Source organism: Podarcis bocagei, assembly GCF_964188305.1.
Source record: "Podarcis bocagei genome assembly, chromosome: 1".
Lineage (NCBI taxonomy): Eukaryota > Metazoa > Chordata > Lepidosauria > Squamata > Lacertidae > Podarcis > Podarcis bocagei.
The window spans coordinates 94,195,387-94,221,593 of NC_138125.1; the positions used below are offsets into that span (position 1 = coordinate 94,195,387).

The 26,207-nt window shown below is 42.5% G+C and overlaps 2 protein-coding genes and 1 long non-coding RNA gene across 4 annotated transcripts in view; 2 read left to right on the plus strand and 1 right to left on the minus strand.

The window, feature by feature from the left end:
• Nucleotides 1-2,698: 2,698 nt before the first annotated feature.
• LOC308584675 lies at nucleotides 2,699-6,170 on the minus strand. Its single transcript, XR_014006975.1, has 2 exons — nucleotides 6,081-6,170; nucleotides 2,699-3,456 (listed from the first exon to the last, which is right to left on the minus strand). It is a non-coding gene; the product is annotated as an uncharacterized lncRNA (long non-coding RNA).
• Nucleotides 6,171-6,198: 28 nt separating this feature from the next.
• Nucleotides 6,199-17,242, plus strand: LOC308584658 (uncharacterized protein). Of its 2 annotated transcripts, none has more exons than XM_081189523.1 (9): nucleotides 6,199-6,405; nucleotides 6,655-6,765; nucleotides 7,717-7,860; nucleotides 8,646-8,755; nucleotides 10,285-10,338; nucleotides 11,505-11,588; nucleotides 12,565-12,658; nucleotides 13,568-13,638; nucleotides 15,441-17,242. In XM_081189523.1, the coding sequence occupies exons 3-9, from the start codon at nucleotides 7,787-7,789 to the stop codon at nucleotides 17,036-17,038; spliced, it is 2,085 nt and encodes a 694-aa protein (XP_081045649.1). In that variant the 5' UTR covers nucleotides 6,199-6,405; nucleotides 6,655-6,765; nucleotides 7,717-7,786; the 3' UTR covers nucleotides 17,039-17,242. The 2 variants fall into 2 exon arrangements, with proteins under 2 accessions (XP_081045649.1, XP_081045650.1); XM_081189524.1 differs by having other exon boundaries at nucleotides 7,759-7,860.
• A 4,317-nt stretch (nucleotides 17,243-21,559) lies between these two features.
• Nucleotides 21,560-26,207, plus strand: part of SLC15A2 (solute carrier family 15 member 2) — a 65,817-nt gene continuing 61,169 nt past the window's right edge. The window contains exon 1 of the mRNA XM_081188620.1: nucleotides 21,560-21,894. Within this exon, the coding sequence (XP_081044746.1) occupies nucleotides 21,846-21,894 (49 nt within the window). The 5' untranslated portion in view covers nucleotides 21,560-21,845. The remainder of the gene's footprint in view (nucleotides 21,895-26,207) is intronic.

Sequence of the window (26,207 nt, forward strand, 5' to 3'; positions counted from 1 at the left end):
CTGCTCTAATTGCTTGTTGTTTTTGATCCACTGCCTAGAACCACTTTCCAAAAGATTCATTAATGAATGTAAATGTATGGTTGACTTTTTGATTCACACAGATATGAACTTCAGACAACAGTGATAGGGTGGGAATCAAATAATGAGTCCTGCCAGTGGAAATCGGGACATCCCATTTTTTTCACACAAGAGCACAACACCCAAAGTCACACATTCTTGGGTGCTGAGAAGGCACAACCCCCCAAAAGACACTTTTTTTCATGGCCATGATCTTGTGTGCATCATGTGACTCGCACGAGAGTGTAGCCCCATAGGACGCACATCCTGGTTTTTACTTAAAAATGTTGGAGGTGTAGGTAATTAGGGTTAGGACTGCAGCTTTAGTTAGTGTCTTTCCCCATACAAGCCCACATATCCATTAAAGTCTAGGGGATGGGGCCTTTTCCATGGTGGCCCTGAAGCTTTGGAATTCCTGCCCATATTATAAGATACTATGCTTCAAGGTCTCCAAAAGGCCTTAAAGAAACATCTGATCCAAGTGGCTTTCCAGAGCTGATGTCTTTATTGCCTGGACTGTGGTTATTACATAGTTTTGCTGTGGGTTTTTCCCCTGTTTGATGTGAATGAATATGTTTTATTGGTCTTGTTCTTTCAGAAGATTTGAAGGATTTCTAATTTTTGTATTATTGATCTTCCACATTGTATTTGTTGTTGTTGTTGTTGTTGTTGTTGTTGTGAGCAAATAAATACTTCAGATTCCTTCTACTATGAGTATTAAATTTACTGGATCACCCTGCTCAGAAAGGTTTACTTCAGTCTAAGTCTCCATGTTTTCTGAAAGAAAAGTAAAACTTCTGGCAGGTAGGTGTTTAACTTACCTTAATGGCTCTATTTATTGAATATAAGTTTTTCTTTTGGACAATCTTTAGTAATATTTGTTTCAATACAGTGTCATTTTGTCGTTTGGGAACTGGTTTTAGCCACCTTCAGGAGATTGCCAGTTCTTGGGCAGCTGGGGTATAAATTAAATTAATAAGATTGTCATAGTTTTTAAAAAATCTGGTTTTCCAAAACATTTCTTTAAGAGTGCAAGATTCTAAACCTCATTTGCACAATATTTGTAATTAAACTACAATATCCTCTAGATGGCAGCACCTTTATATGAATTTTGAATCTTACAGAATAAAGGAAAACAAAGCTGCTTCATGAAGCTGTTCTGCAGAGATTTGATCATGTTTTGTTTTGAATGGAGGGGTGCCTGCCTTTGCTCTTTGATGATCCCTAGAGCAGGCTAGGAAACGACTAAGGAAGAGAAGCGGTGCCAACTTTGAGGCAGATGTCCAGGGACCCCAAAAGCACCTGTGAAGCAGTGGCAAGTTTTGGTGAGATCTGGTAAAGCATACAAGACCTCTTAAGATTTCAGCAAGATCTCATAAGATCTCGCTGGAAGCTCCTGCCATTGCCTCTCCACCACTAGCAGGGGCAGCAGGCAAGGTGTCAGTGGGGGCCCACCTCTTAGGTTTCTGCCACCTGAGGCAGCTGCCTCAGCCCACCTCATGGGTATGCCAACCCTGCTTTCTCATGGGTGCCATCTTGGGACCCTGTTTACTTATTTTTTAATATGTCTATTAACTAGGTATAGCCAGTGCTTTTTTCTGGGGGGATGCAGGAGGACGTATACCCCTAAACATTTTGTGAATCTTTGTACTTTTGTCCATTTACTGTATTTATTTTACCAGATTTGAACTAGAAAATGGTGATTTTCTTGAGTCAAATTGAGAGTACCCCTAAACATTTTTATTTTATTTTTAGAAAAAAAGCACCGAGTATAGCAGCATACCTAATTAATATTTATATCTATCTGTCTTCTTTATTTTTCATCTGTCTTCTAATATAGGTATAGCACCACAATGCTATACTGCTATCACATTCTGCATGTGTTTCCCCCAGGTGAGCTGCCTCTCAAAAGACTAGGCAAGAAAATGGTAATGTGAACTGGCTCTTTTTCTCACTGCTAAGCAGGTACAGTCTGTAAACATCACTTTCTGTTGAACTTGATGTTGGAATATCCAGATGTATTTATATCCTCCTCCTCTCCAGCACTTTCCCCTCCCTATTGGGATGAAAATGGTTGTGATGAGACCTCTGGGTATAGGGCGGTATATAATTCTAATTCTAATAATAATAATAATAATAATGTGTTTTAGAGCTGAACAGCCACAGCAATGTTGTAACCTCCATGATCTGCACCAAATGAATTGGCATTCTACTTGCGTTTAAAAACCTTTTGTGCAGAACAGTCTAATTTTGTCTTATCAGCACTTTGTTTTTTTGTCACTTCAGTTAGTACTTAATTCAATAGGCCACTTGTAGTCTCATGCTTCAGGCTGCATAGAATGGATTTAGGGGTTAAGAATGTATTTATCACATTTGTACACCAAGGATGTCAGAGGTTATCCCCATTCTGTATTCAGATCAATGTGGTGTGATAGGTTGGGCTGGTAGAGAGATGCTTTTTCAAAGAGTTTCATTGGCTAGGTGAGGATTTGAATTCAGGTCTCCCTGGTCCAAGACCAATGTCTTGTCCACTACTGGTGTTGCTGAATCTGTGAGAAGGCTGGTGCTGCTCAGTGATCATATTTGGCCCTTACTGCATGCACTAAATCTCTTCAGAAGGAAGAAAAGACAGAAACTTCTCTTAGTCTTATTGACTGTTTATTCACTTCTTCAAAAGCAATTAGGAATTTAATCACAGTTTCTATGGATTTCTGGGGAAAATCTGTAATTAAATCTGCACAGTGCCCTTGCATGATAGGTTTAACTTTTCCACAGCAGTGCGGGAATACTTTTAGTATTCTCGTATCTCTGCATTAAAATTGGCCAGGCATGCCACAAACCCAGGACCCCACATTGCTTTCCTACATAGCTAAAAATCCATTCTAACAAGCCAGAATTGGAGGTTAGCCCTCTTGATCTAATCAAAGTTGTTCTCATAATGGACAGAGATGTTCCTTTCCATCATTATTTCACAGCACAGAGAGGAAAGGAAGAAAGCTCTCTCCCTCCTTGTGTGGGAAATGAGGCAGGCCTCCCTCCCAATAAAGCTGGCTTAAATCTGCCGTTAATTGAAAGCTTATCTTCTCTCTGAAAAAGGGAATGATGTTCATATAAAAAGGCAATGTAATAACTTAATAGCTCTGCTGGAGGTGACTTGTACGTGTGTGGGACAGATCGAGAAGGTTAAGAATTGTGGATGCTTAATTCCTGTTGGTTCAAATGTACGTCTAGGAACGAGAAGCGAAGAAAGAATATGGTCTTGCTGTCTTATTCCTGCTTGCATGGATGAGAAGAACTGTCACAATTGATCCAATGTCACTGACCCTCTCTTGGCTGTTACTGTATCAGCAGTCAAATGATGCATGAGGCAGGCATTCTCTGCTGGGCAGTTGAAGGAGGCTGGGTGCAAACGAGGCACGTTGCAAAATGAGAACACGGCTTCTGTGAGACTGCCAAATACCCCTTTCCAAGACAAGTCCTCTTCAAAATGGCACCATTATTATGCCACAGACCACCTGCATTTTCTGTCCCCAGGAGTTTTTCCTCATGACCCTTTCACATGTAGCTGAGGGACAGGCAGAAGTATAGCTAAAACGACCCCAAAGAATTTAAGGAGCAACATTTTCCTTGCATAGAACTTGCACTGAAGTATCTCCTGCCTTTTAAGCCCAGTCTCCTTCCAAATCTGATGGATCCAAGCCCAGTCTCCTTCCAAATCTGATGCACCCAAAGAAAAGAGATGCATTGTTCCTGCCTGATGAATTGGATTGATACTTCCTTATCGTGCCATTGGACTGTAAAACGTAAAACCTGGATCCAATCCAAAGTTCTTTCTCTTTGCTTTAGCATTTTAGGGAGCCTGAAGACAGATGGACTTGTTCATCCTAATGCTAATTCAGCAATGAAGCTGAATTCTGCATGAGAAACAGTGCAGGTAGGGATGGTGGTGGGGGGGTGGGATTAAATTCAGTTTGCATTTAAAGGTGAACTGACTTAATTTCTGAAACAATGCATGAACTGGAACACAGCCATCCTTCGACATTCACACTTCTCCAATTTTTTTCAATGCTGTTCTCCAGCCTAGTAATGCGTACAAAAATGCACGTATATTATAGTAATTGTATCAATGTAGTAATTCTAGATGAGGCCCATAACAGGGAATGGGGCAGATAAGCACATTCTGGTCTGTTTAGGATGCTGTGTCGTGCTGAGGATTGCAGCCCCATGACATCCAAGAATGAACCTCTCCAATCAAGACAGCACATGCTCTGCAGGTCGGGATGGGTAAACCTGTCAATTTCAGTTTCAATTTTAGTGTGCATTTCTCATTTTATACACACGTTTGCATGCAATTTTCCACGAAATACACATTTTTGCAAAGCAATTTTCCCCAATATAATGCATTTCTGTATGTTACTTGCATAGATAAATGATTTTTTAATGTATGTTTTACTGCAGTATGTGCATTTTGGTACACAATATTTGACTGGAGAATTGAATTGCCAAATTTTGAAAAGCGGGGATATCAATGGGTGGCTGTGTGTTGTTTCAGAAAGTGCAAATCAGGGAGGTTTGCCTTTAAATGCCAGTTGAACAAAATTCTCTCCCATCCTTATTCACACCTAGCTTCTGTTGTAAGCGCACAAAGCCAGTTTCCCCTGTGCTTGGTCTGGGAAAGGTTATATATCTGCACAAAAAGTGGGGACTGCAAAATGAGCTCACCATTCAAATTAAGTACCTCTGTATACCTTATAGTGAGAAAGAGCCTTAAGACTGACATTTCTGAGGCAAACTCATTTCCACAACACAGCCGATTAGAATGGCAGTGAATCATGCTAGCCGATAGGGCAGCCTGACAGAGCTGTTATGATTTCAAATCCAGGACTGTGGATCTTTCTTTTTCCATTCTGCCCTTTGCATTTTGTTTACACTCCTTCACTTTGCAAGATAATTCTGTTCCCTCCTTGGGTATTTATATCTCAGCATTGTGTGGGCTGCTATCTTCTCCCAATCTAATAATCTCCCCGATGAGCTCTACAGCAATATTTATCTCTCCTGATCTTCTCATCATAAATCAATTGCACTTGCCTTTTTAAATCTTTTCGGTGTATGGTGCTCCATTTGTTAGCTTCCACCAGCCTTTGATTGCGGAAGCACACCTATGAAATTGCAGCTCCACAGATCTCACCAACACCCCTCCTTAGCTGTTTGGCACTTCCGCTGGCAGGTTGTTTACGTCACTGCTGCCTGGCCTTGTGATAGGAATGGGAACGCAGGTGGCGCTGTGATCTAAACCACTGAGCCTCTTGGGCTTGCCGATCAGAAGGTCGGCGGTTCAAATCCCCGCAACAGGGTGAGCTCCTGTTGCTCTGTCCCAACTCCTGACAACCTAGCAGTTTGAAAGCATGCCAGCGCAAGTAGATAAATAGGTACCACTGCAGCGGGAAGGTAAATGGTGTTTCCGTGCACTCAGGCTTCCATCACGGTGTCCCATTGTGCCACAAGCAGTTTAGTCATGCTGGCCACATGACCCGGAAAGCTGTCTGTGGACAAACGCTGGCTCCTTCAGCCTGAAGCGAGATGAACACTGCAACCCCATAGTTGCCTTTGACTGGACTTAACCATCCAGGGATCCTTTACCTTTTTTACCTAGTGATAAGGCAAACTGGATAATCCCATGCTGTCAAGGCAGCAAGGATCAAGCTAGCTGGGCAAGTGCTGGGCTAGCTTTAAAACAAGAGCAAGGAGGGTACCATGAAGGGGCAAGGGGTTGTTTACCCCCCCCAGTGTATTTCCCTTCCAGCTTCCTCCAGCTGTTGCCCCCTAGATGGGATGCACTGATGTCTGTTTGCTACAAGCAACAGGCCGAAGGGGAAAACTGCCGCTTGACCATTGTCTCTTGCAAGTTACTCTACCCCCCCCCCCATGTTGCTTAGTAGTGAGCAGTTTCCAGGCCAGGGCTGCATCTGCCCATGAATACCTGGATTTGCACATTAGAGATTAGGTTGAGAAGATGGGTCTACCTTTTGTTGCTCTTAGAACACTGCCTGCAAGGGATTGGTTTGAAGGAGTGTGGTTCCAATGCCTGTGTGTGACATCACTTCTCTTGTTCTTCAGGTGGAATTCTGACCTACCTTAGCAGAAGCTTTCGTTCCACGGACTGTTGGAGAACAATAACCTCCACTGCCTCCAACTTCTGTGCCCTCCTCTGACACCCAGCAAGCTAATATACCTTTAAAAAACATTGGTTTGGTTTTGGAGAAAGAGATTCCCACCCCTACCCCTCGCATCTCTCAGCAGAACAATTTGGCTTAAGAATTAATAGACTGATCACTCTTGGCAGCAAAGGTAACGACCATGGTCAAACTATATGGATAATGGTACCCATGTAATAAAAACGTGTTGTTGTTTTTCAATGGTAATCGGCTTTAACAAGAAACTGAAAAGACTACTCTGTTGATGCTGAGACAAATCCCTTAAACAGTGACGCAGCATGATGGAGCTAGTTAATGTTATAGCACATGATTGTCTTTACTTTCTGCAATCAGCGTTTTATTCACAATTTTACAATAGGTGTAAATTTTTATCACTCGTTAGGCAAGCAGAAGAATGAACTGAACCTCAAGAAAAATCACTTAAGAATTGGCTTCAGTGATATAACAGAGCAATAGCTGATCCAAGACCAACCGTCTAGTGGGAGAAGAAAAAGTAAGTGACATATAAAATGCTAAAAGGTCAGATTTCTTCTTCTTTTTTTTAAAGAACAGAAAGGAATCCACAAACAGGAACATATTGTACCACGTCAACAGAATGGCTGTGAGCTGAGCTTTAGAAAAATGACGGTTCATTATAAAAGCTTTAGAAGTGAAAAATAAAATGTTACATTCTGGATCTTCTTTGTAGGCTGTGAGGGGGGTGGGAAGAAGCCCATGACAGGAGCAACAGGAAATAAGAAGTCTAATTAAGCATCATTCTTGCTATGTGAATGATAGAAGCAGAGGGAATTAGGCCTGGAATTTTGCTATGATGGACAGATTATGTGACCAGGAAAATGAAATAGTAAACATATTGAATCAACTGGACAGTTTATAATAAATTTAAGCATGCTTTACTTAAGAATTAGCACTATTAAGCTCATCTGGAATTACATTCAACTAAACCTAATATGCAGGCGATAGTTGCAGATTAGCTGACATTTCTTTTCTTAATTAAACATGGTTGATTACCTGCAGGATATGGCATTGTTTTTGTGGGGATTTGAGGCTGTAGCAGGAGTTTCATTGTGGAGTGAGAACCCCCACCCACAATGTTTCAGATAAAATGTGATTACGTCTTAGGAGCACCTATATTTACAGCTCAATGCACTGAAAGACAGATGGACATATGCATTCAAAGCAAAACACAACAACTTGGTTACTTTTTTAAAAAGGGGAGAGGGAGCTGCTCTCTGATTGGGGGCTGCATAATGACGCCATGTTGTGCAGTGGTGTGGAGTCGCAATTCGTGAAGGATGGGGAAGCGCAACTGGGAGAGCTGGTGGAACTGGGAGTCGTGGCATCAACACCAAATTGAAATGTGAGATCTTCTGCCCCTGAACACATTCTGCCTCTGCTTCCCTCAAGGCAACCCAAGGCTTCTGTACTCCCATTGTATTTTCAGAAAGAGAAATCACCCTCACATCTGGCTGCTCTTCTTCCTCAGCTTCCCGGCTGGCCTTTGCATTGGATGGATGGACATCATGGTGGACTACTACAAAATCCTGGATGTTCCCCAAAGTGCCTCTATGAGTGATATTAAAAGAGCGTAAGAGAAATCTTTCCTTGGAGTGCCCCTTTTCCTACAACCCTATAATCTGAACCTTTCCTCATGTTGCTTCTCTGTCAACATTTACCAGCAGGGCTTGATATTAGTAAGTGACTTAATACAGTGGTACCTCGGGTTACATACGCTTCAGGTTACATACGCTTCAGGTTACAGACTCTGCTAACCCAGAAATAATGCTTCAGGTTAAGTACTTTGCTTCAGGATGAGAACAGAAATTGTGCTCTGGCGGCGTAACAGCAGGAGGCCCCATTAGCTAAAGTGGTGCTTCAGGTTAAGAACAGTTTCAGGTTAAGTACGGACCTCCGGAATGAATTAAGTACTTACCGGTAACCTGAGGTACCACTGTATCAGGAAAGGTGCCATAGTTCAGAAGCAGAGGACCTGCCTTGCATTTAGAAGGCCCCATGTTTAATTCCTGACATCTCCAGGTGGGGCTGGGCAAGAACTCGGTCTGAAACCCTCAAGAGTTTCTGTAGATAAATACTGAGCCAGATGGACCAATGATCTGACTCAGTATAAGGCAGGTTCCTATGTTGTTAACTTGGCTTCCTCCATGGACAATTGAGGCAGAAATTCAGTTGCAAGCTATTGCCTCATCATCACCGTGATAAGTCATGGTCTGAGAAACTGTCCAGAATAATGGTACTGGAAGATGGTCACTAGCCTGTTTGGGTGGTTCTCACCATTATCATGGTGGATAGCATAGGTGGATAGTTCTAGGATGGCTAGCCACTAATGTTTGTTGCATCTTGTGAACTGTGCAGGTACAGGAGTAAAGTGCTCAGGTGGCACCCAGATAAAAATCCAGATAACAGGGCAGAAGCTGAACAGAAGTTCAAGGAGGTTGTGGAAGCCTACAAAGTCCTTTCAGACAGTAAGTCACCCAGTTTCTCTTCAGTGCTCCTTTTCTTCCTCTCTCCAATAGAACATTCACAGTCACAACAGCTAATTTATTTTTGACTGATTAATCCCAAATAAAAACATAATGAACATGGATTAAACTTTGTCAGCTGCTCTAGAATGCAAATAAATGAACAAATAAAAATAGTAACACTCCATTCTTTAGGCAGCGACATAAGGTTGCATAAGTAATTCCAAACTTCCTTCCTTCATCTTTTTGTTTGCACAGTCGGAATTGTTAACATATTTTCTTCCAATCCTTCAATGCACATACAAGACCATTCCCACATTTGACCTTTGTTTTCTTCCACTCCAGTTTAAGCTGCTTAATCTAATCTCCATTTACAATTATCTTTGGAAGGATGGAAGTTCAACCTTCTACCTTGCTGACAGAATGATTTTTTTTTCTAAAAAAAGGCTTGAATATGGAGAAACTAACTATGACTGGAGCTAAACTATACAAGAAATATGGATCTGCCACCATTCTGTCCTTCTTTATCTCCAATTCCTAGTAAGATATAATAAGCATAATAATACAGTTTGGACTGTGGGTCAGATTAGACTCAGCAGGAGTCTCAATTTGGGCTGCACAGCTGTTTTCCCCAAACAACACCCACCTGCTCTGCACCCGACATCATTTGGAACATCAGGTGTGGGGCACGTAAAGACGTGGTTGCAAAGAAACAATAAGGAGTTTTAAGCACACTCTTGATTGTTCCTTGGCAAGCGGAGCTCACTAACAGCAAGGCCTTTTAAAGCTGGTGTGGTTTGGAGTCAAACTGCACTTGTAACTGGACATTTTTATTTTGTAGACCAGCTTTGCATAGAGCTGCAGAGAAACAATATCCTTTTGCAGGCATGGTTTGCATCCAACCACTGTCAATATAAATTAGTTGATCAGCACTAACAGCAGGCCCCTCTGAAGTTGTCACCTGCCATCATAATAAGACAATTAACAATTGGGCGGCTCTGCCCACCTGTCAAAGTGGCCTGGAGGTGGCACTGGAAGTCATGTTCTGGCCCAGCAGTTGGAAAAGATACCACACCCCATCATGCGCTGTGTATCTCCCCACTGTCAAACTGATATTACATTCTTCACATACACTTCCCAGCCATGCTTCCCCCAGGGAGGCTCACCGGGTCCCTTCATCGTATCTTTTGGCAACAGGCAAAAACATTCCTCTTCTCCCAGGTCTTTGTTTAATTCCCCAGTTATGGCCTTTTAAACTGTTTTTGTTTCTTACTATGTTATGTATTTTTATAATGTAAACTGCCCTGTGAGCCTTGGATGAAGGGTGGCATAGAAATGGAGAGAACTGAGGTCCAGAGACAGCAGCTGGTCTAATAGCCACTGAGCTGGATTTATGGATGTGGTGTGGTTTGAACAAGGGACTTCTTCGTCTCTTTAACATGATGCAGAACAGCAGCAATAAAACTGGAAAACTCAAAGCTAGAGATGAAGAGGCATCTTGAAATTTCCTTCCACTATTACTTCTATTCCAGGAAGCACACGTAACCAGTATGATGGGAGCAGCACAGAGACTTTCAAGGAAACAAGTGAGTAGTCCAGAGAAGAGGTCAAGGGCCTTGTCCCAACCTCTGATTAAGCCTAGTAACATCTCTAAGGCTTAGTGGGACTTACCAACCTGTCCGCTTCAGTTCCTCTTGGATTCATATTTTTCCAGCCTTTCACCACATTTCCACATCAGTTTGCATTTTTTTCTTGAAGCCCACATATTTTTGCGTTCATTTTTCCTAAAGTGCATGATTTCTACATGTGACATTGCATCCACTCTATCCATTTTTTCAAGCAATTTCCTCTAGCATGATGCATTTTGAAACATGATTTTCATGAATGTATGTACACTTTTTTGTACACTTATTTCACCGGAAAATGGTGTTGCAAAATTCAGATAGGTCTGACTTTTGAAAGATAGCTGCGTTTTGCTTTGTGTATTGGATATGCAAATCGGGTAGGTTTGCATTAAAATGCTATGCAAACAAATTTCTCCCTCCGTTCCTAACAGGACATTAATGGTTCTGTTTAGCACTGGGCTCAGGAAAGCAACTGAACACTCTTTGCAGCTGTTTCACCCACTTTTAAAAAAGATTGCTCCAGCAATCTTTAAAAGGGTGGGAGAAACTGCTGCAAAGAGCATTCAGCCCAATCCTGTGCTCAGACAGGATTGTGGGGACCACAAAGGATTTCAATGGGTGTGTGGAGCAACCCACCTGTCAAACATGTGATGCCATAGTGGTGTTGTGACTGCCAGATGGATCATCTCACCACCTGCAGAGCCCAAAATGTTCCCCACCCCTATTTTACACATACCTCAAGAGCTATGAATGGTTTTCAAAAGTCTTCTTCACCCATATGTGTTTAAAGAGGTCCAGAATCTAATTCTGTTTCCTTACGCACAAAGAAGCATGCCACCGGTTGAAAATAGCTACTATAATACATGTAGGTTGACTGTATCTAGGGGTTCCATGACTGCTGCAGCCTGGTAGATTGGAAAGCAACTTGGAGCAAACAACTAGTTCTGCCTCCAAGGAAAGATTCTTTTGCCTCCTTTCCTTAATCCTCCCATACATCCTGGAAGGAGAAGATGCAACAACTTTGGTGATGTTGTAACAGCTTATTTTTATTTTTCAAAACCATGCTATTTACATATCCCTTTCAAACAGCACAGCATTTGGAATTGTTTCCCTTTCTCTCTCCTTAGAGAGATCTGAGGATGAGAAGCACCTGTCTGTGTTTGATCACGATGGCATCAAAATATTCTTCACAAAGCAACGTTCTTCTTCAGGTAATCTTTACATCCTTTCTGGAAAACTGCTCTGCTGTGAAGTCTGTTGGTTGCCACAGCTGTTGGCTTAGGACTGCTAATTCAAGTACCCAGGGCTTTTTTCCAGCCGGAACTTAGCGGAACTCGAACTCAGTTCTGGCACGTCTCAGGTGGGCTCCATTACCATGATAAGAGAACAAGGGAGGCTATCATGGTGAGTTCCGGCACTTCTTTTTCTAGAAAAATAGCACTGCAGGTACCCATATTACATATCTGTGGTGAGGCTTCTGTTTGTGGCACAGTATTCTGACAGAAAGAGAAATAAATAGCCAGGTTTTAAGGATTTAACCAAACTGAGAATACATACAGGCCAGGCATAAAGCTATGCTGTAGAAAGAGAGCAGAAGAGCAATGCCTAAGGAAAAGATTATTTGGAAGGGTGTGTTGATCATCATCATCTCTCTCTCTTTCTCTTTCTGTCCCTCGGCCTATTTCTGGTTCCAATATTTCAGTCCCACTTGTCCTTCTGGTGCTTTGTGCCAAAATGGTGACTAAACAGCAGCATAAGACTTCTGCTGTTGTTACCAGCAACCCTCTCTCCCATTGCCAGTGTGATCAGAAAAATCACTAAAGCTGATGTAAAAGTCTGCTGGGGCGGAAGCTGCTGTGGAGGTGATTTGATCCTTAGGGAGCAAGTTCAATAGCTCCAGAGGTCCTTTTCAATCTTATAACTAGTATCGCTGAGGTAATTGACGAGAGTAAGTGTAGCCAATATGATAACCTCCTGATGTTTTGGGAATCAAACCTGCCTCACACCCAGGCAGCATTGCTATGATTAGAGCAACTTCTGGAGGGCGCTGAGTTAGCTACCCCTGACCAGAGCATCTTACAAGAGAGGATGAAAGATGAATTACAGTGTGCTTGTTTTGTGTGTGTGTGTGTAATTTGTGGCCTGGATGCACTTCATAATGAGTATGTGGCAACCTGTGTGTTTCAGATTTTTCTGTATCCTTCTTCAGCGCTCCTAAAAGGTTCCATCACTTTTCCATCGTGACTGCCTTCATGAATGGCAAAAAAATCACAACCAAAAGGTAAAGGGGGGGGGGAGGGAGGGAACATATTTGTAGGAATCTTCTCCTTAAGTCTTGGTTCTCCTGGCTGCATTACTCTGTGTGTTTGCAATGTGCAAGCATGTCCAAAAGCAAAATGCCTCTGAAACACCAGTTGCTGGGAATTACAGGTGTGCACTCATGTCCAGCTTGCAGGCTTCCCATGGACATTTGTTTGACCACTGTGAGAACAGGATGCTGGCCATTGGCCTGATCCAGGAGGCTTGCTTTATGTTCTTAACTCTTGGGTCCATGATAATGTAATGTATCTGTGTTTATACTTTGTATGTTGCTTGGAGTCCTTAGGGTAGCAAGCAAGTAATGTGTCTGACTCTCTCAGCTGTACAGGATGTGAGAGGGTATCTGTACGTCTTTAGAGGAAAGAGGTATGTGAGTGAGTTTAACAGTCATATGTCTGCCTTACAGAATTTGTGAGGAAACTTTTATTAGATGAATATTTGAGACCACAGTGACTTGATGGGCAGATTCCTACACACATATACAGTGGCACCTCAGGTTACATACGCTTCAGGTTGCATACGCTTCAGGATACAGACTCTGCTAGCCGAGAAATATTACCTCGGGTTAAGAACTTTGCTTCAGGATGAGAACAGAAATTGTGCAGCGGCTGCGCAGCGGCAGCAGGAGGCCCCATTAGCTAAAGTGGTGCTTCAGGTTAAGAACAGTTTCAGGTTAAGAACAGACCTCCAGAACGAATTAAGTTTTTAACCCGAGGTACCACTGTAGGAGCAAATAAAGTTCTCACATGCACATAAGGATCTATCCAAATGAGTGTTTGAACAAGGAGGCTATAATATGGAGGCTTCTCTTATTCCTAAAGCATCTGTCCCTTGTTTGGTCAGGTAACTATGTGACATTTCTCCCCTTCAGACATCTCGAGAATGAAAGCAAGTACTTGGAAGTTGAAGAGGACGGGAAGACGGTATCTATCCATGTTAATGGTAAATTTGAGTGGGCTGTATTATGCCTTGTGACAGGTGTTAAATGCTTACCTCAGTGTGTATAGGGCACCTCCAAGGAGCCTAGTTTTCAGAAAGCATGCTTTCCCTCTTGAAAATTGAGACACCCAGAAAATTCTGACTCAGAGGGTTTTTTGTTTCCCTTTGTTTGAAAACCACCTTATTCTCCACAGCTCATTAGGCAAACAAAAAACAAAACAACAACCCAATAAGAAAACATGTTCTTTGTCCTGTGAATTATAGGTAAGGATGATTAGCTCTGCAAGCAAACAAACGAATGAATGAATAAAGGTGCAGGATATATGCCAAATACACTCAAATCTGGAATAAACAATGGAAAAGACAGAACAATTTTATTGATTAGCATATGTTGTATTGGTGTAATCTAGGGAATCTACAATATCCACAATATATTAATGCCTGGAATGGCAGGCAGGGGGAAGAGGGTAACATCCAGCTATTGCCAACAAAGTTCTATGTAGAGTAGACCTATTCAAATTAATGAGCCTAAGTTATGCATTTTCAGTAATTTCAATGTGTCTACTCTGAGTATGACTAACACTGAATAAAACCCATTAGGTCATGATGATGATGATAGCAGCATTTATATATTGCCCATCTGACCAAGTCCTCTGGGCACTTAACAAAGACAATAAAATACAAAGTCCTGTTTACAAAAACAGAACAAAACAAAACACCTAAACCTAAAAACCAAAAAATAAAAGCCCAGCAATGCTATCCCCAAAGCAGTACAAGACACAGCAGATAAAAGAATTATAACCAGCACAACCAGCATAAACCAGGGGATGCTGGGTGCAAAAAATGAACCCTCTCTGGTTTATTCTAGTCTTGTTCTCATTTACTTGGCAAAATTATGCACCTTAGTCAATTCAGGCACTGTTCTCCATTACCTGTCTTATATCTCCTTCAATGTCTGCTTCTCTCTCCCCTGTTGAATGTGTGTGGTGCATTATTATCCTAGCTTCCTTGGGACATGATAATGAGTGGCATGCAGTGCCTCTGTTCCATTCACATAACAGACTTCTGCTTGGCACAAAGGAACTTCCTCCCCTGTATAGCTTTTACACACCCTTACAATTTGCCCCAGGGAATCTCTGGAAAGTCCTGTTGCATTAATGGAATTTTGCTTACACAGCATTGAATACAACCCAGTCTGTTTACTCTTTTTCTTGGGTATTTCCTTTGTGTGAGTACAACTGGTGTTCCTACTAAAGCCACCAAATGCAGACCACTGACCAAATTCTGGTGGGCCATCTGGTAGATGGTGGGATATTCAAGATCCCTTGCTGTATGCCTCAGTCAACATAGGGACTTAGAGACCATATGGAGACCATAGGGACTGAGAGAGAACATTTGTGGCTGAATTCAGCATACCCTTAGTGCAAATAGGATATAAGGGTGACAAAAAGGATTGAATCTAGACTTAGTCATGCTTAGAGCAGACCCACAGAAATCTCATTGATTGTGACTATCAAGTTGCATTGATTTCTGTGGGTCTACTCTAAGCATGACTAAGTCTGAATGCAACAGAATGCAACCGAATAGTTAACATTATTGTCAGCGAGTCATAATAATTCTGGATGTTTACATGCTCTACAAATTTCATTCTATGGGAGAAACATAAACCATGCCCTGAAATCGTGTGATAATTTTTAATCATGCTGGACATGGAAAGAGTGTGTAAATGCAGATCCTAGGCTTATTTCTGTAGCTCCATCACTGGAACAGACCTCCAGTTGACCAATATATTCTGGCTCTTGCAGGCATACCTGTTTACGATAGAGAAATTAACGCAAACAACTGGGATTACAGGTTGGACAGGGGCTACTATTATCCAGAAAAGAATCGGTTTTGGACATGTGAAAGGCGTCGGTGGGCAGAAGACTGGCGGCGCTGGGCAAGCCAATGGCGAGACTGGGCAGAAGAGTGTCGAGACTGGGCTGAAGGAAAGCAACATGAGAAAGACAAGTGCTTTTCTGGGGCTAATGCTGGTCATCGCTGGGCAAAAGCAGCACAGGGTCCAAAGACTAGTGAGGAACATCTCAGGTCAGGCAGGGGTTGTCCTAGGCCAGGGGAAGGGAAATGTGATCTGAAAGAGGGACATAAGACTAATAAGGGACTATCTCGCCCAGAAGTGGAACACTCCAAGTCAGATAAAGGGTATTTTGTGTTTCCCAAGCCAGGTGAGAATTCTGGACCAGACGAAGGGCATCTCAAGGCAAACAAGAGGCAACAGAGAGTGGACGAGGGGCATCCCCCATCAGATAAGAACAACCCAGGAGTTGTTAGGCTGGGGGAGGGACATACGGATCAGGACAAGGGGCATGCCACAAGGAAAAAAGAGCAGCCTAGGCAGGACGAGGGGCAGCCCAGGCCAGATAAGGGGTCCCTCAGTCACAAGAAACCAGACCCTGTGTATAATGAATCAGCTATGAAGCACAAGGTGGTTTCTGAACATAACCCTCAGGCTGGGAATAGGGAGACTCATGCTGGGAAACAGAAGCAACTGGCAGAAAGAAGCAACCCACGTGCTGTGAAAAGCGAAAAGCTGTTCAGAAAGAATGAGCTGAAGGATGACAAGCTGGAGTCCAAAGGTGAGAAGCACAGGCTTACTTTAGAGTCTGAACCTGGGAAGGGAACAGAATTCAATGGTATGAAGGGAAAGGCTTGTGCTGATACTAAAGTGGCTCCTCAAACACATCTGACTTCCTCTTGTGGCAAAGTGCTGCCGCTGAAAAGGAAAGAGCCCCAGATTCGGGTAAGAAAGCCATATGGCAAGAGGAGCAGGTCTCAAGCTGGAAGGAGGTCATCACATGGTGGTAGGAGCAAGTCCCGGGCAGGGAAGAATAGGGTGCCTGATGGACAAAGTAAGGCAGAGCCTGCGGGGAGCATCTCATCTAAAGGACTCGATGAAGAACAGCCTGAGGGGAATGACTTAGCTAAAGAACCCAGTAAAGGACAGCCTGAGAGGAACGACTCAGTTGAAGGATGCAGTTTAGGAGAGCCTGAGGGGAATGGCTCAGCCAATGGAAGCAGGGAGGTGCCTCCTGAGGGGAAGCAGACACAGGCAGATTCTAAGGGTGCACTGCAAGGTCGGAAAAAGGGACCTCTATCAGCTCTCCTGGGGGGTGACATTTCTCTCCCAACGAAACACAGACTGCTCAGAAGAACAGCACAATGTCGCCTCTTATCTGAAGTCCAGGGTGAAAAGCATCAGTACGTATCTGAAACGAGCCAGTTCATCAGCATGAATGACCAACGGAGAAGGAGACTGACTAAACTCCCTCAGTCTGGTACACAGCTTCCAAGTATTGAAGGCCAGAAACCTGGAGCGAATCAGTTCCCAAATGTGACTCACTGACCAGGGATATGTTCAAGCTAGCTGGCTCACATTTAAGCTCACCGTCTTGCTCACTGATTTGTGATCACCTCTGACTTCTGTGTTCACACCAGGCAGTGCAGGACCCCACATTTGCTGGGCTGCAATAGGAAGGAGAGTTTCCAGAGATTGTGGTCGGTAAGGGAGGTGTGTTTTTCAATAAAGGCAGTAATGTAACTCTCACAATTTCTTGGTATGTGCTTATTATTCGGTAAGAAACAGGATATATATTCAGGAGATGCTGAGCTAGCTCTAGATTTCTACATTCCACATGAACCTGATCTCCCCCATAATCAGGATAGATTTGGGCTTGCTGAGCATCTGCTCACTTTTAATTCACCAGTGTGTTTCCATCTATGTTTGTAGATTACAGGATAGGCAAGTACCTAGGCTTTCTTAACCATGGAGGAAACACACAGCATTTCCAGCCCTAACCCATAAAGTGGGGGGGGGGGGCTGAAGTCCAGCTCAGTGGATCCCTCACTGAGAAGGCACAGGGCCTTCTCAGTAGCAGTGCCTGCCCTGTGGAATGCCATCTCACCAGATGTCAAAAAGATAAACAACTATATGACTTTTAGAATACGTCTGAAGGCAGTCCTCTATAGGGAAGTTTTTTTTAATGTTTGATGTTTTATTGTGTTTTTATATTTTGCTGGAAGCCGCCCAGAGTGGCTGGGGCAACCCAGTCAGATGGGCAGCATATAAGTACTACTAGTAGTAGTGCTATTAATTATGTTGAGGGCCGTGTTCCCTCAGGGATAATCCATTGGAGGCCACATGCAGCCAGTGGGATGGACCATCGTCAAAGGGAGCCACTGCAACAATTTCTCTGCTACATTTGTATTAGGCAGAGCCCAAAGTGTGCATGTACGCTGCCTTCGTTGGGTTCCATGAAAGAAGAAAGGTGGTGGAGGAAGAAAAAGAAATAAAATAAAGAAAGTGGGCAAAGGAAGAACCAAATCTTTCTCTCTCTCTCTCTCTCTCTCTCTCTCTCTCTCTCTCTCTCTCTCTCGCTCTCTCTCTCTTTCTCCATTAACATAGGCCAGAACGGATTGCTTGTAAATGGTTTCTTCCCTTCCATTGCTTCATCCCTTTTGAATCTCTGTAATTTTCTTCTCCCTTACCTGCTCTTCTTTGCTTTCTCTGGGCCCCACAATGCTCCATGGCTTTCAGCAACACATGAGACAGCAGTGCTAGCATTATAACCAGTAAAACTAACACAATAAACCCCACATCTCAGTACAGCCTTTACCTGATGCAATATTAGCATCTCAGGGGAAATATACAAAGGTAGCCATTGTAACAATTTCTCTGTGACATTTGTGTTAGGCAAATGTGAATGCGATTCCTCTGGTGTTGTTGTTCCCATGTCATGTCATATTAAATTTGACATGACGCAGATCCTTAAAACATTAATTCCCATCTTCCGGTGGTAAGATACACCGTAGCAATCCTATCATGTTCTATAATTTATTTTGAGGCAGTTCACAAGCATCTTTTAATGATTTGTTTATCTCCTCTGAAAGGATTAACACATCACTCTTCAAAGGTCCTTATTAGATAAGTAACATGCCACCGGGGGCTTAATAACTGAGCTATTGGGCATGAAATTAGGAGACGGACAAAACTCAGGTTCTGGATGAAGCTGAAAATGTATTTTTACGCTGTCAATTATGAAGTAATTCTGGGCTTCAGCATCTGCAGCATCACTTTGAGCAATAACTGGGCTATTGTTGCGGGGAATCTAAATATCATCCCTCAAAAGCACTTACACTGTGGATACATTTTCATTCCACAGAACCAAAATTACAATATTTTGTCTCTGCAAACATGGTAATTTCTCCTGTGGGTAGTACCCTTACCATGATAGTTTGCATAGTATGGACTAGTTGTACAAATGTCAAGACAAACGATAGGCTTGACTTCATGACTATTTTAGTACTGTGACAAACAGTATAACTTCCTTTCTATGTGCAGTGACTGCACCATTTTGTAACTTTAAAATGTGTGCACATGCATGCATGGATCAAACAACTGATCCAGTTTATTCAGAAGGGAGTCTCATTTTGTTCAATAGGACTTTCTTCTCAGTGTGTTGTGGAGTGCAGTCTTTCAGTGCAATCCCATACAGTACATGTCTTTTACTTCAATAGGGCAGATAAGTGTGCATATGATTGCAGCCTTTGTTCATACTGTAACCTCTTAAAAATTGCAGTTCTCATTTTTTTCATGGATGGTGAAATTTTTCATGAATAGTGTTATTGACCTTCCTTGGAAATGTAAATCATCATAGTGCAGTTGTTTATTGATTGTACCAAGGTGTGGTTTTATTTTAAAATGCCTTGCGCTCCAAAATGGTTTAAAATGTGTGCAGTATTACTAAATCAAAGAGCAGATAAAAGGGAAAACAAATTGAGAAGATGGAAACATGTGCTGTTCTAATACGTGAACTTTCAAGAAATATTCAAAGGACAATAGTTTGAACACTCCAAATTGATTTTGTGTTTTAAGGTCAGAAGCAGGCCTGACTGTTTTGTAAATCACATGGCTTGTGGGGGAGTCTTTTTGAACTTAGTTTTATTGATTTTTTTCCCCGGGGGTGGGGAGCATGTTTACCAATAGGAAAGGAATGTTATGACCATAATAATGATAATGGATTGTATCCAGCTAAGTCAGACTCAGTGGAAACCCATTGGCATGTCCTACTTAATTGCATTGATTTCAATGGGTCTACTCTATAACTTAGCTGAATACAAACCCCAGTGCAGTTAAAGGTTCGGTATCTTCTGTCTGTGCTTATTACAGACGCTTAGTTTAACATCTGAAACCCTAACCTTCATGCTTTATGCGGTGTTATTAGTTGATGCTGTCAAGATTTGTCTGTGTGGGCATGTGACAGGGAGCTACAGCGATGGTGCTTTAGTGTTGCTGATTCTGGGCAGGGGAAAGTAGTGCATGAGTGAAAGGGCTAGCGATAATTTGGGACAGAGGCCTAAATGTGTGGTCCCATCCTCTAACTGTAGGGGAACATGATGGGCTCCCCCCCCCCCATAGAAAAGGAGTGGCGACAAAACTAGGCCTTCTGGAGTTGGGGCCCTGATGGAATTGTTATGGGAGAGTGCTTCCTGTGTGCAATAAATTGGTCACTTGCATGCCTTGGATGGAGATATACTGTCTGAAGGAGCAGATTCACAGTTTGGGCATGCTTTGGGATCCAGCTTTGTCACCAGAGGCTCAGATGGCCTCAGTGGCTAGGACCACCTTTTACCATTCTTGGCAGGTGTGCCAGCTGCAACTGTTCTGGAACCAGGATAGCTTGACTGCAATACTCCAGGCACTGAAAACTTCAAGGCTGGGTTACTTCAATGCACTCTATGTAGTTACTATGATGCACTGCTTGTGATTGGTCTGGAAAATACAGTGCAGATCAATGCAGCATGAATGTTCACAGGAGTGAGACTCTGTCCACACATCTATCACATCCCTGCTCAAGAAATCTGCACAGGCTGCCAATTTGTTACCAGGCCAGATTCAATATATTTGTATGTAAGGCTCTCAATAGCTTTAGGAACCACTCTGCTGCTAGGCTATTGAACAGAATAGTAACCACAAAAAGTGGCCTTTTCCTGACAGTAATGATTGTGTGTATCCACCCAAATAGTGGAAAACCCATCACAGAATTAGAGAGATTGACCTTGCCAATTATTAAATAAGTTGTAAGAAGCTGGTATTTTCCCTGTAGATGCATTAAATTAAAATTAGATCTCAATGGCTTGTGAGCAAATAATCTTTTTCCAAAACATCTGGTTTGAAGGTTGCAACCACCATTTAACCCTGTGAATTATGGGAAATTTTAGCCACTTGCCACATCAGCAAGACAGGTTTTCTACCTCCTGCCCTTGCCTGGAGATTTCCTGGCAGTTACTGTAGTAAGGATAGCACTGGGTTCGATGGACCAAGAGTCTTCCTCAGGATAAGAAAGCATCATAGAGGTATTGATTTCATTTCCCTCACCCCAAACCTCAAAAAACAGCCTTAGACCAACTGCAGTCTCTCAGCCATCTGGCATATGGGCTCAAAGCACTCCACTTATATTATGAAACATGTTTTCTACTTGGTATGGACAAAGGTCCTGAAATATGAATAGTCTACAACAATTATGAACAATGGCAAGCCTATCTAGGGTGCAGAAACAGGAATAAAAGTCAGCCTGTTTAGGCTGAAAGAAGCTTGTCTCCTCTTCTGAAGTTAAGAACTGTCACATGGAGCCATTAAATGTTTTGAATCTAAGCTGGTGTAAAATGGCATAACCCTGTCCAAGCCAAGGAGACTGTGTCAATTTATGCCAGGCAGTGAGTTGGGCCTAATTCATCTGGAGCGAGCATCCTGTTTCCACAATAACATACATACACACACAAAAAAACCCTTTAAAAACCACCACTGCTGTAACAAATGGCGATTTCTGAAGTGCAACCCTCAAAAGTATGTCAAGCCTCTTTTTAAATCAATGGGCTACATTTACACACAAATGCGGACTGTCTATGCAAGCTTTTTAATTTGGCCAGACTGGGAATAAGTAACTTTAAGTTAACAAGTTAATCTTGTTGACAAAAAAAAAGTTTAGCTGCGGGGAGGAAGTTTGCTTGTATTTTAGAGGTGGCTAAGGGAGCTAAGACAGTAAAGTGAAATATTAACAAGACTTGGCACAGAGTCGCTCAGGACGTCTTAGAGAAAGTCTTCCTCTGCCAGTGCACAGCTGGATTTGCAGAGTGCAGAGGAAAAGGCAGAAATGGCTGAGGAGGAAAGCGGTGCAAAAGGAGGAAAAGAGAAGCAAAGAGGTCAGTGGCTATTTGATGCTTCCCCACCCCTAGTCCTTCTAAAGTAAAGTGACTCTGCCCATCCTTCAGAGCTTCTTGTACACTTTGGGGGATACAGATGGCGCTTCAGTGCAAAGAAGCTTGCTCACAGACTCTGAAAGACTGAGCAGTTACACAGCTGCTGAAATGCCCTTTTCTGCACTGCTACTAAAGGCACAGGAGCCCTGTCCTCATTCGCTACCCTAGTAGAGTTGCCCTCTTCTACTCTAAGCCATCTCTAGGAGAGTTGCCCTTTTCCACTAGAACTTCTCTGTCTGCAAAGGATAAGAGCTCCTACAGGTACAATGAAGTACATATGTGGAGAATCTTGGTGGAATGAATGAGGGCCAGTCACTTCACTGGGATTTCCTATGTTGCATATTGTTCATTTACCATGTAGACTGCTGGCCAGGGATGGTGTCTAGTGCTCAGTGTTCCTCAGGTCTTTTCTTGACTCTGCCGCTTGTTTGATAATTGTCCTTTGGCAGGGCCCTTATCAAAGGTTTGGTGGTGGAGGATCCTAAGGGATGAGAAAGAGCAAAGCTGAAAGAAACCTAAATTTATTTTAAGTTAGTAGATGCATGGAGTGATGTTAATAAATTTCTGTTCTATTCATTGAAAATATTTTCATTATGTTGCTGTTCAGTAAAACCCTCCAGGGCAGCTCACAGCAGAATAATGAAATGAAACAGAAAGATGAAAAAAATAAATTGAAGGAACTCAATTGAATAGATAGAACAGTAAAAAAATTGAATTAATATAATATGCAAAACATATGGCACTCCCAGTCTCCTTTCCGAGCTCTCCAACACTTACTATCAACAGCCAGTGATGTGGGGCAAGGAACGCATCCCATGATAACGCCATGACATGGGTAAGTTAGTCTAAAAATTTATCAGCAGAGCTTGGCCACAATAGTTCAGGCATTGGTAACATCAGAATTGTCTTCCCTTGTCCTTGACCTGGAAACAGTAATTACTGCAGGATGCTAAAACACAATTGCTAACAGGAGTGAGACCCTGTCAGCATATAACACCTGAGCTCAGAGGTTAGCAGTGGCTGCCTACTTGCTATAGGACCAAGTTCAAGGTGTTACTAAAGTGGTACCTTGGTTGTCGAACAGCTTTGCTCCTGAACAAAACAGCTCCTGAACGCTGCAAACCTGGAAGTGAGTGTTCTGGTTTGCAAACATTTTTCAAAAGCTGTACATCCAACGTGGCTTCCGGTTGAGTGCAGGAAGCTCCTGCAGCCAATCGGAAGCCGTGCCTTGGTTTTCAAACCTTTTCAGGAGTTGAACGGACTCCCGTAACAGATGAAATTCAAGAACCAAGGTACCACTGTATTCATATATAAAGCCCTTCACAGTTTGGGATTACCATTCCCAATAAATCATACATTGGATCCCAAATGCCTTGTGAGTTGAACGTTTTAGCTCCCAAACGCCACAAATCTGGAAGTGAGTGTTCCGTTTTGCGATTTATTTTTTTTAACCCGAACGTCCACCATGGCTTCTGCGGCTTCCAATTGGCTGCAGGAGCTTCCTGCAGCCAATTTGAAGCCACGCCTTGGTTTCTGAACATTTTGGAAGTCGAATGGACTTCTGGAACAGATTCCGTTCGACTTCCGAGGTACCACTGTATATGCTCACTCCAGTGTTTCAATCTGTGGCAGTGGCACTGTTATGGGTGCCATACAATGCCCAGTTTGAACTTGTTTTTAAATGTTTTAAATCCACAATTTTTAATTTTTATTTCATTTTGTGATATGCTAGTTAGAGGGAGGTTTTTTTTTTTTTTTTTTACAGTCAAGGGGCATATAAACATTGCTAATGAAATAAATAAATGAAAGTTACAGGAGACGCCAAGGAGAACTCGAGAAGAGCATGTGTCTTTGTTGCAGAATCGTGTCAAGGATAAGTATAGTTCCAACCTGTGAAAGGTTCAGCTGGTCCTTTTCGGTTTTAAACTACCGTAATTGTGAATTGCATTTTCAAAACTTTGAAGACTGCTGCTTTCATTGTAAAATATCAATCAGCCGGTGGATATATTGTGGGAGGGCCTTTCCCCTCAGGCAACTGATGGAGCCCTTTCACATCCCTCTCCTCTGACACTCATCAAGGTGCACTGCAAAGCATCCTTGCAATTACGGAGAATGCGAGGCCATTTTAGAAGTTACAATGCTTTGGGATGTTCCAGCACCCCAAAGTCCACTCCAGAACTAACCCCCCCCCAAAAAATTCATGTGTTCTGTAAATTTTCATGGTGAATCACTGCGTGTTTTCTGGCACAGCAAAAAAAGGGATTTTTATTCATCATATGATGCCATAGCTTACATTCTTATGCTGACATTATTGCTCCCACATGACATCTCTGACCATTAACTACTATGGCAACAAATTACCTATACTTGGCCTGCTCTTTAGTTTTGCAAAGGCTCGTTCTCCCAACAAACAGGAATGTGCCAGGCTATCTGTTTAGCAAAAGAAACTGGATGCTGGATGTTAAGTCCTTATGTAACAAAATAAAAATCAATATGGGGGGAAAAACAGCTGTGCAGGAAAAAAGGGGGGAATAGAAAATCCTCCTTTCTCATGTGGGACAGGACAAAAGAGAACAGTCTGAACCACATGTGGAATAGGAATCAGGGATTTGCCAAGTATAATGCAGCAATTAAGGATAAAAATAAAAACATCAGTGTGGAAAGGGTGGGCAATCAAAAAGAAAAATATATACATTGTATGTTAAATAAAGTTGTTGTTTTTTTAAAAAAAACCTAATAAAAATTAATAATGAAAAAAAGGAAGCATCCCTAATGCCGTGGCCCTTCCTTTCCTGGGCTCCAGGTCAGCAAATAATATATCTTGCATACTGCAGTGTGGTGTAGTGGTTAAGAGTGGTAGACTCATAATCTGGGGAACCGGGTTCGCTTCCCTGCTCCTCCACATGCAGCTGCTTGGTGACCTAGGGCTAGTCACATTTCTCTGAAGTCTCTCAGCCCCACTCACCTCACAGAGTGTTTGTTGTGGGGGAGGAAGGGAAAGGATATTGTTAGCCGCTTTGAGACACCTTTGGGTAGTGATAAAGCGGGATATCAAATCCAAACTCTTCTTCTTCTTCTTCTTGGGCCTAGCAAGGAACAGGCCACTATATATTAAGAAGATGTGTGCATAGCCCTCACGTTCTTAGTAATGATGGAGTACCTTGCAATGCACGCAGCAATAGTTGCAAGTGGCTGGAGGCTGGTGGGAGAGACGGAAAGGACTCAGTATTCCTTGTGGGGAAGCACTTCCACAAGTGCAGATTTATGAGTGTGGAGCAATGCATGAGGAAGTGATAGATCTTGCCCATTATTCAAACATTATAATGTGCAGTTCTACACATAATCTGCACAAAAGTAAGCCCCAGTGAGTTCAGTGGGAATTTCTCCTAGGTAAATATGTATAGGATTGCAGCAGACTTAATTTCTTAAAGAATTTCAATAAAATGTAATGTGGATAAGATACAAACAGAATTAAATACATTCCTAACCATGTCTACACAGAAGCACCTCCTACGGAATTCAGCGGGGTTATTCCCAGGTAATGGGGTTAGTATTGCAGCGTTAACATATTAAGCACTCTTCCTAAGGTTTTATTACCCCCCCTAGTGCAAAATAAATGGGTTTTTACCATCCACATTCTGTCCCTCTGGTTCTTGCTAAGCAATAAACATTAAGATCACTTCTCAGGGACTCTGTAAAAACAACACAAAAATCAGCACAGTAGGTTTAATCTGACAGACAGCCTTGGAAAGAGTTTCAGAAAAAGAATAAATTGGTGAGGCTTTTGCGGTGTAGAAAGATGACAGCCTAAAGGTAAAGCAGGGTGGGACATCAGATTGGTGCTGCTGAGGTCATTTGTTAATTAATGGTGCCTCGCTTCAGATCTTACTCATAGCTAGCTAATGAGAGAAGCGAACAGCAATGCATATACTTAAGCAATAATCCACAAAACCCCATCCTTGCACTTCCTCTAAATGGGAGCAACACTATATGTTATGCTTAACACACAGGGCTGCCTCTAAAAATGTAGCCCAATGTTGAGTTATTCCATCTCAACGCCATGCTCATTTAGGCACGTCTTCTCCTGTTGTGTGATATTATCACAGGGGTGCCAACTTGAATAAAATATTGGGAGGGGCCCAGGTAAGCCCCACACTGCTTAACTGATCACAAGATGTGGCATGCAGAAACCGTTTGAATACCAGTGCCCATCATCTTTGGTGGGAGACCGAAGGAGTAGGCTCCTATATATGATA

Excerpts from the sequence above, each read along its gene's own strand:
- LOC308584658 (XM_081189523.1), top strand. The coding sequence starts at position 7,787 with ATGGACATCATGGTGGACTACTACAAAATCCTGGATGTTCCCCAAAGT. Across the intron at positions 8,756-10,284 it reads CTACAAAGTCCTTTCAGACA|GAAGCACACGTAACCAGTAT; the intron begins GTAAGTCACCCA and ends CTTCTATTCCAG. Across the intron at positions 11,589-12,564 it reads AAAGCAACGTTCTTCTTCAG|ATTTTTCTGTATCCTTCTTC; the intron begins GTAATCTTTACA and ends TGTGTGTTTCAG.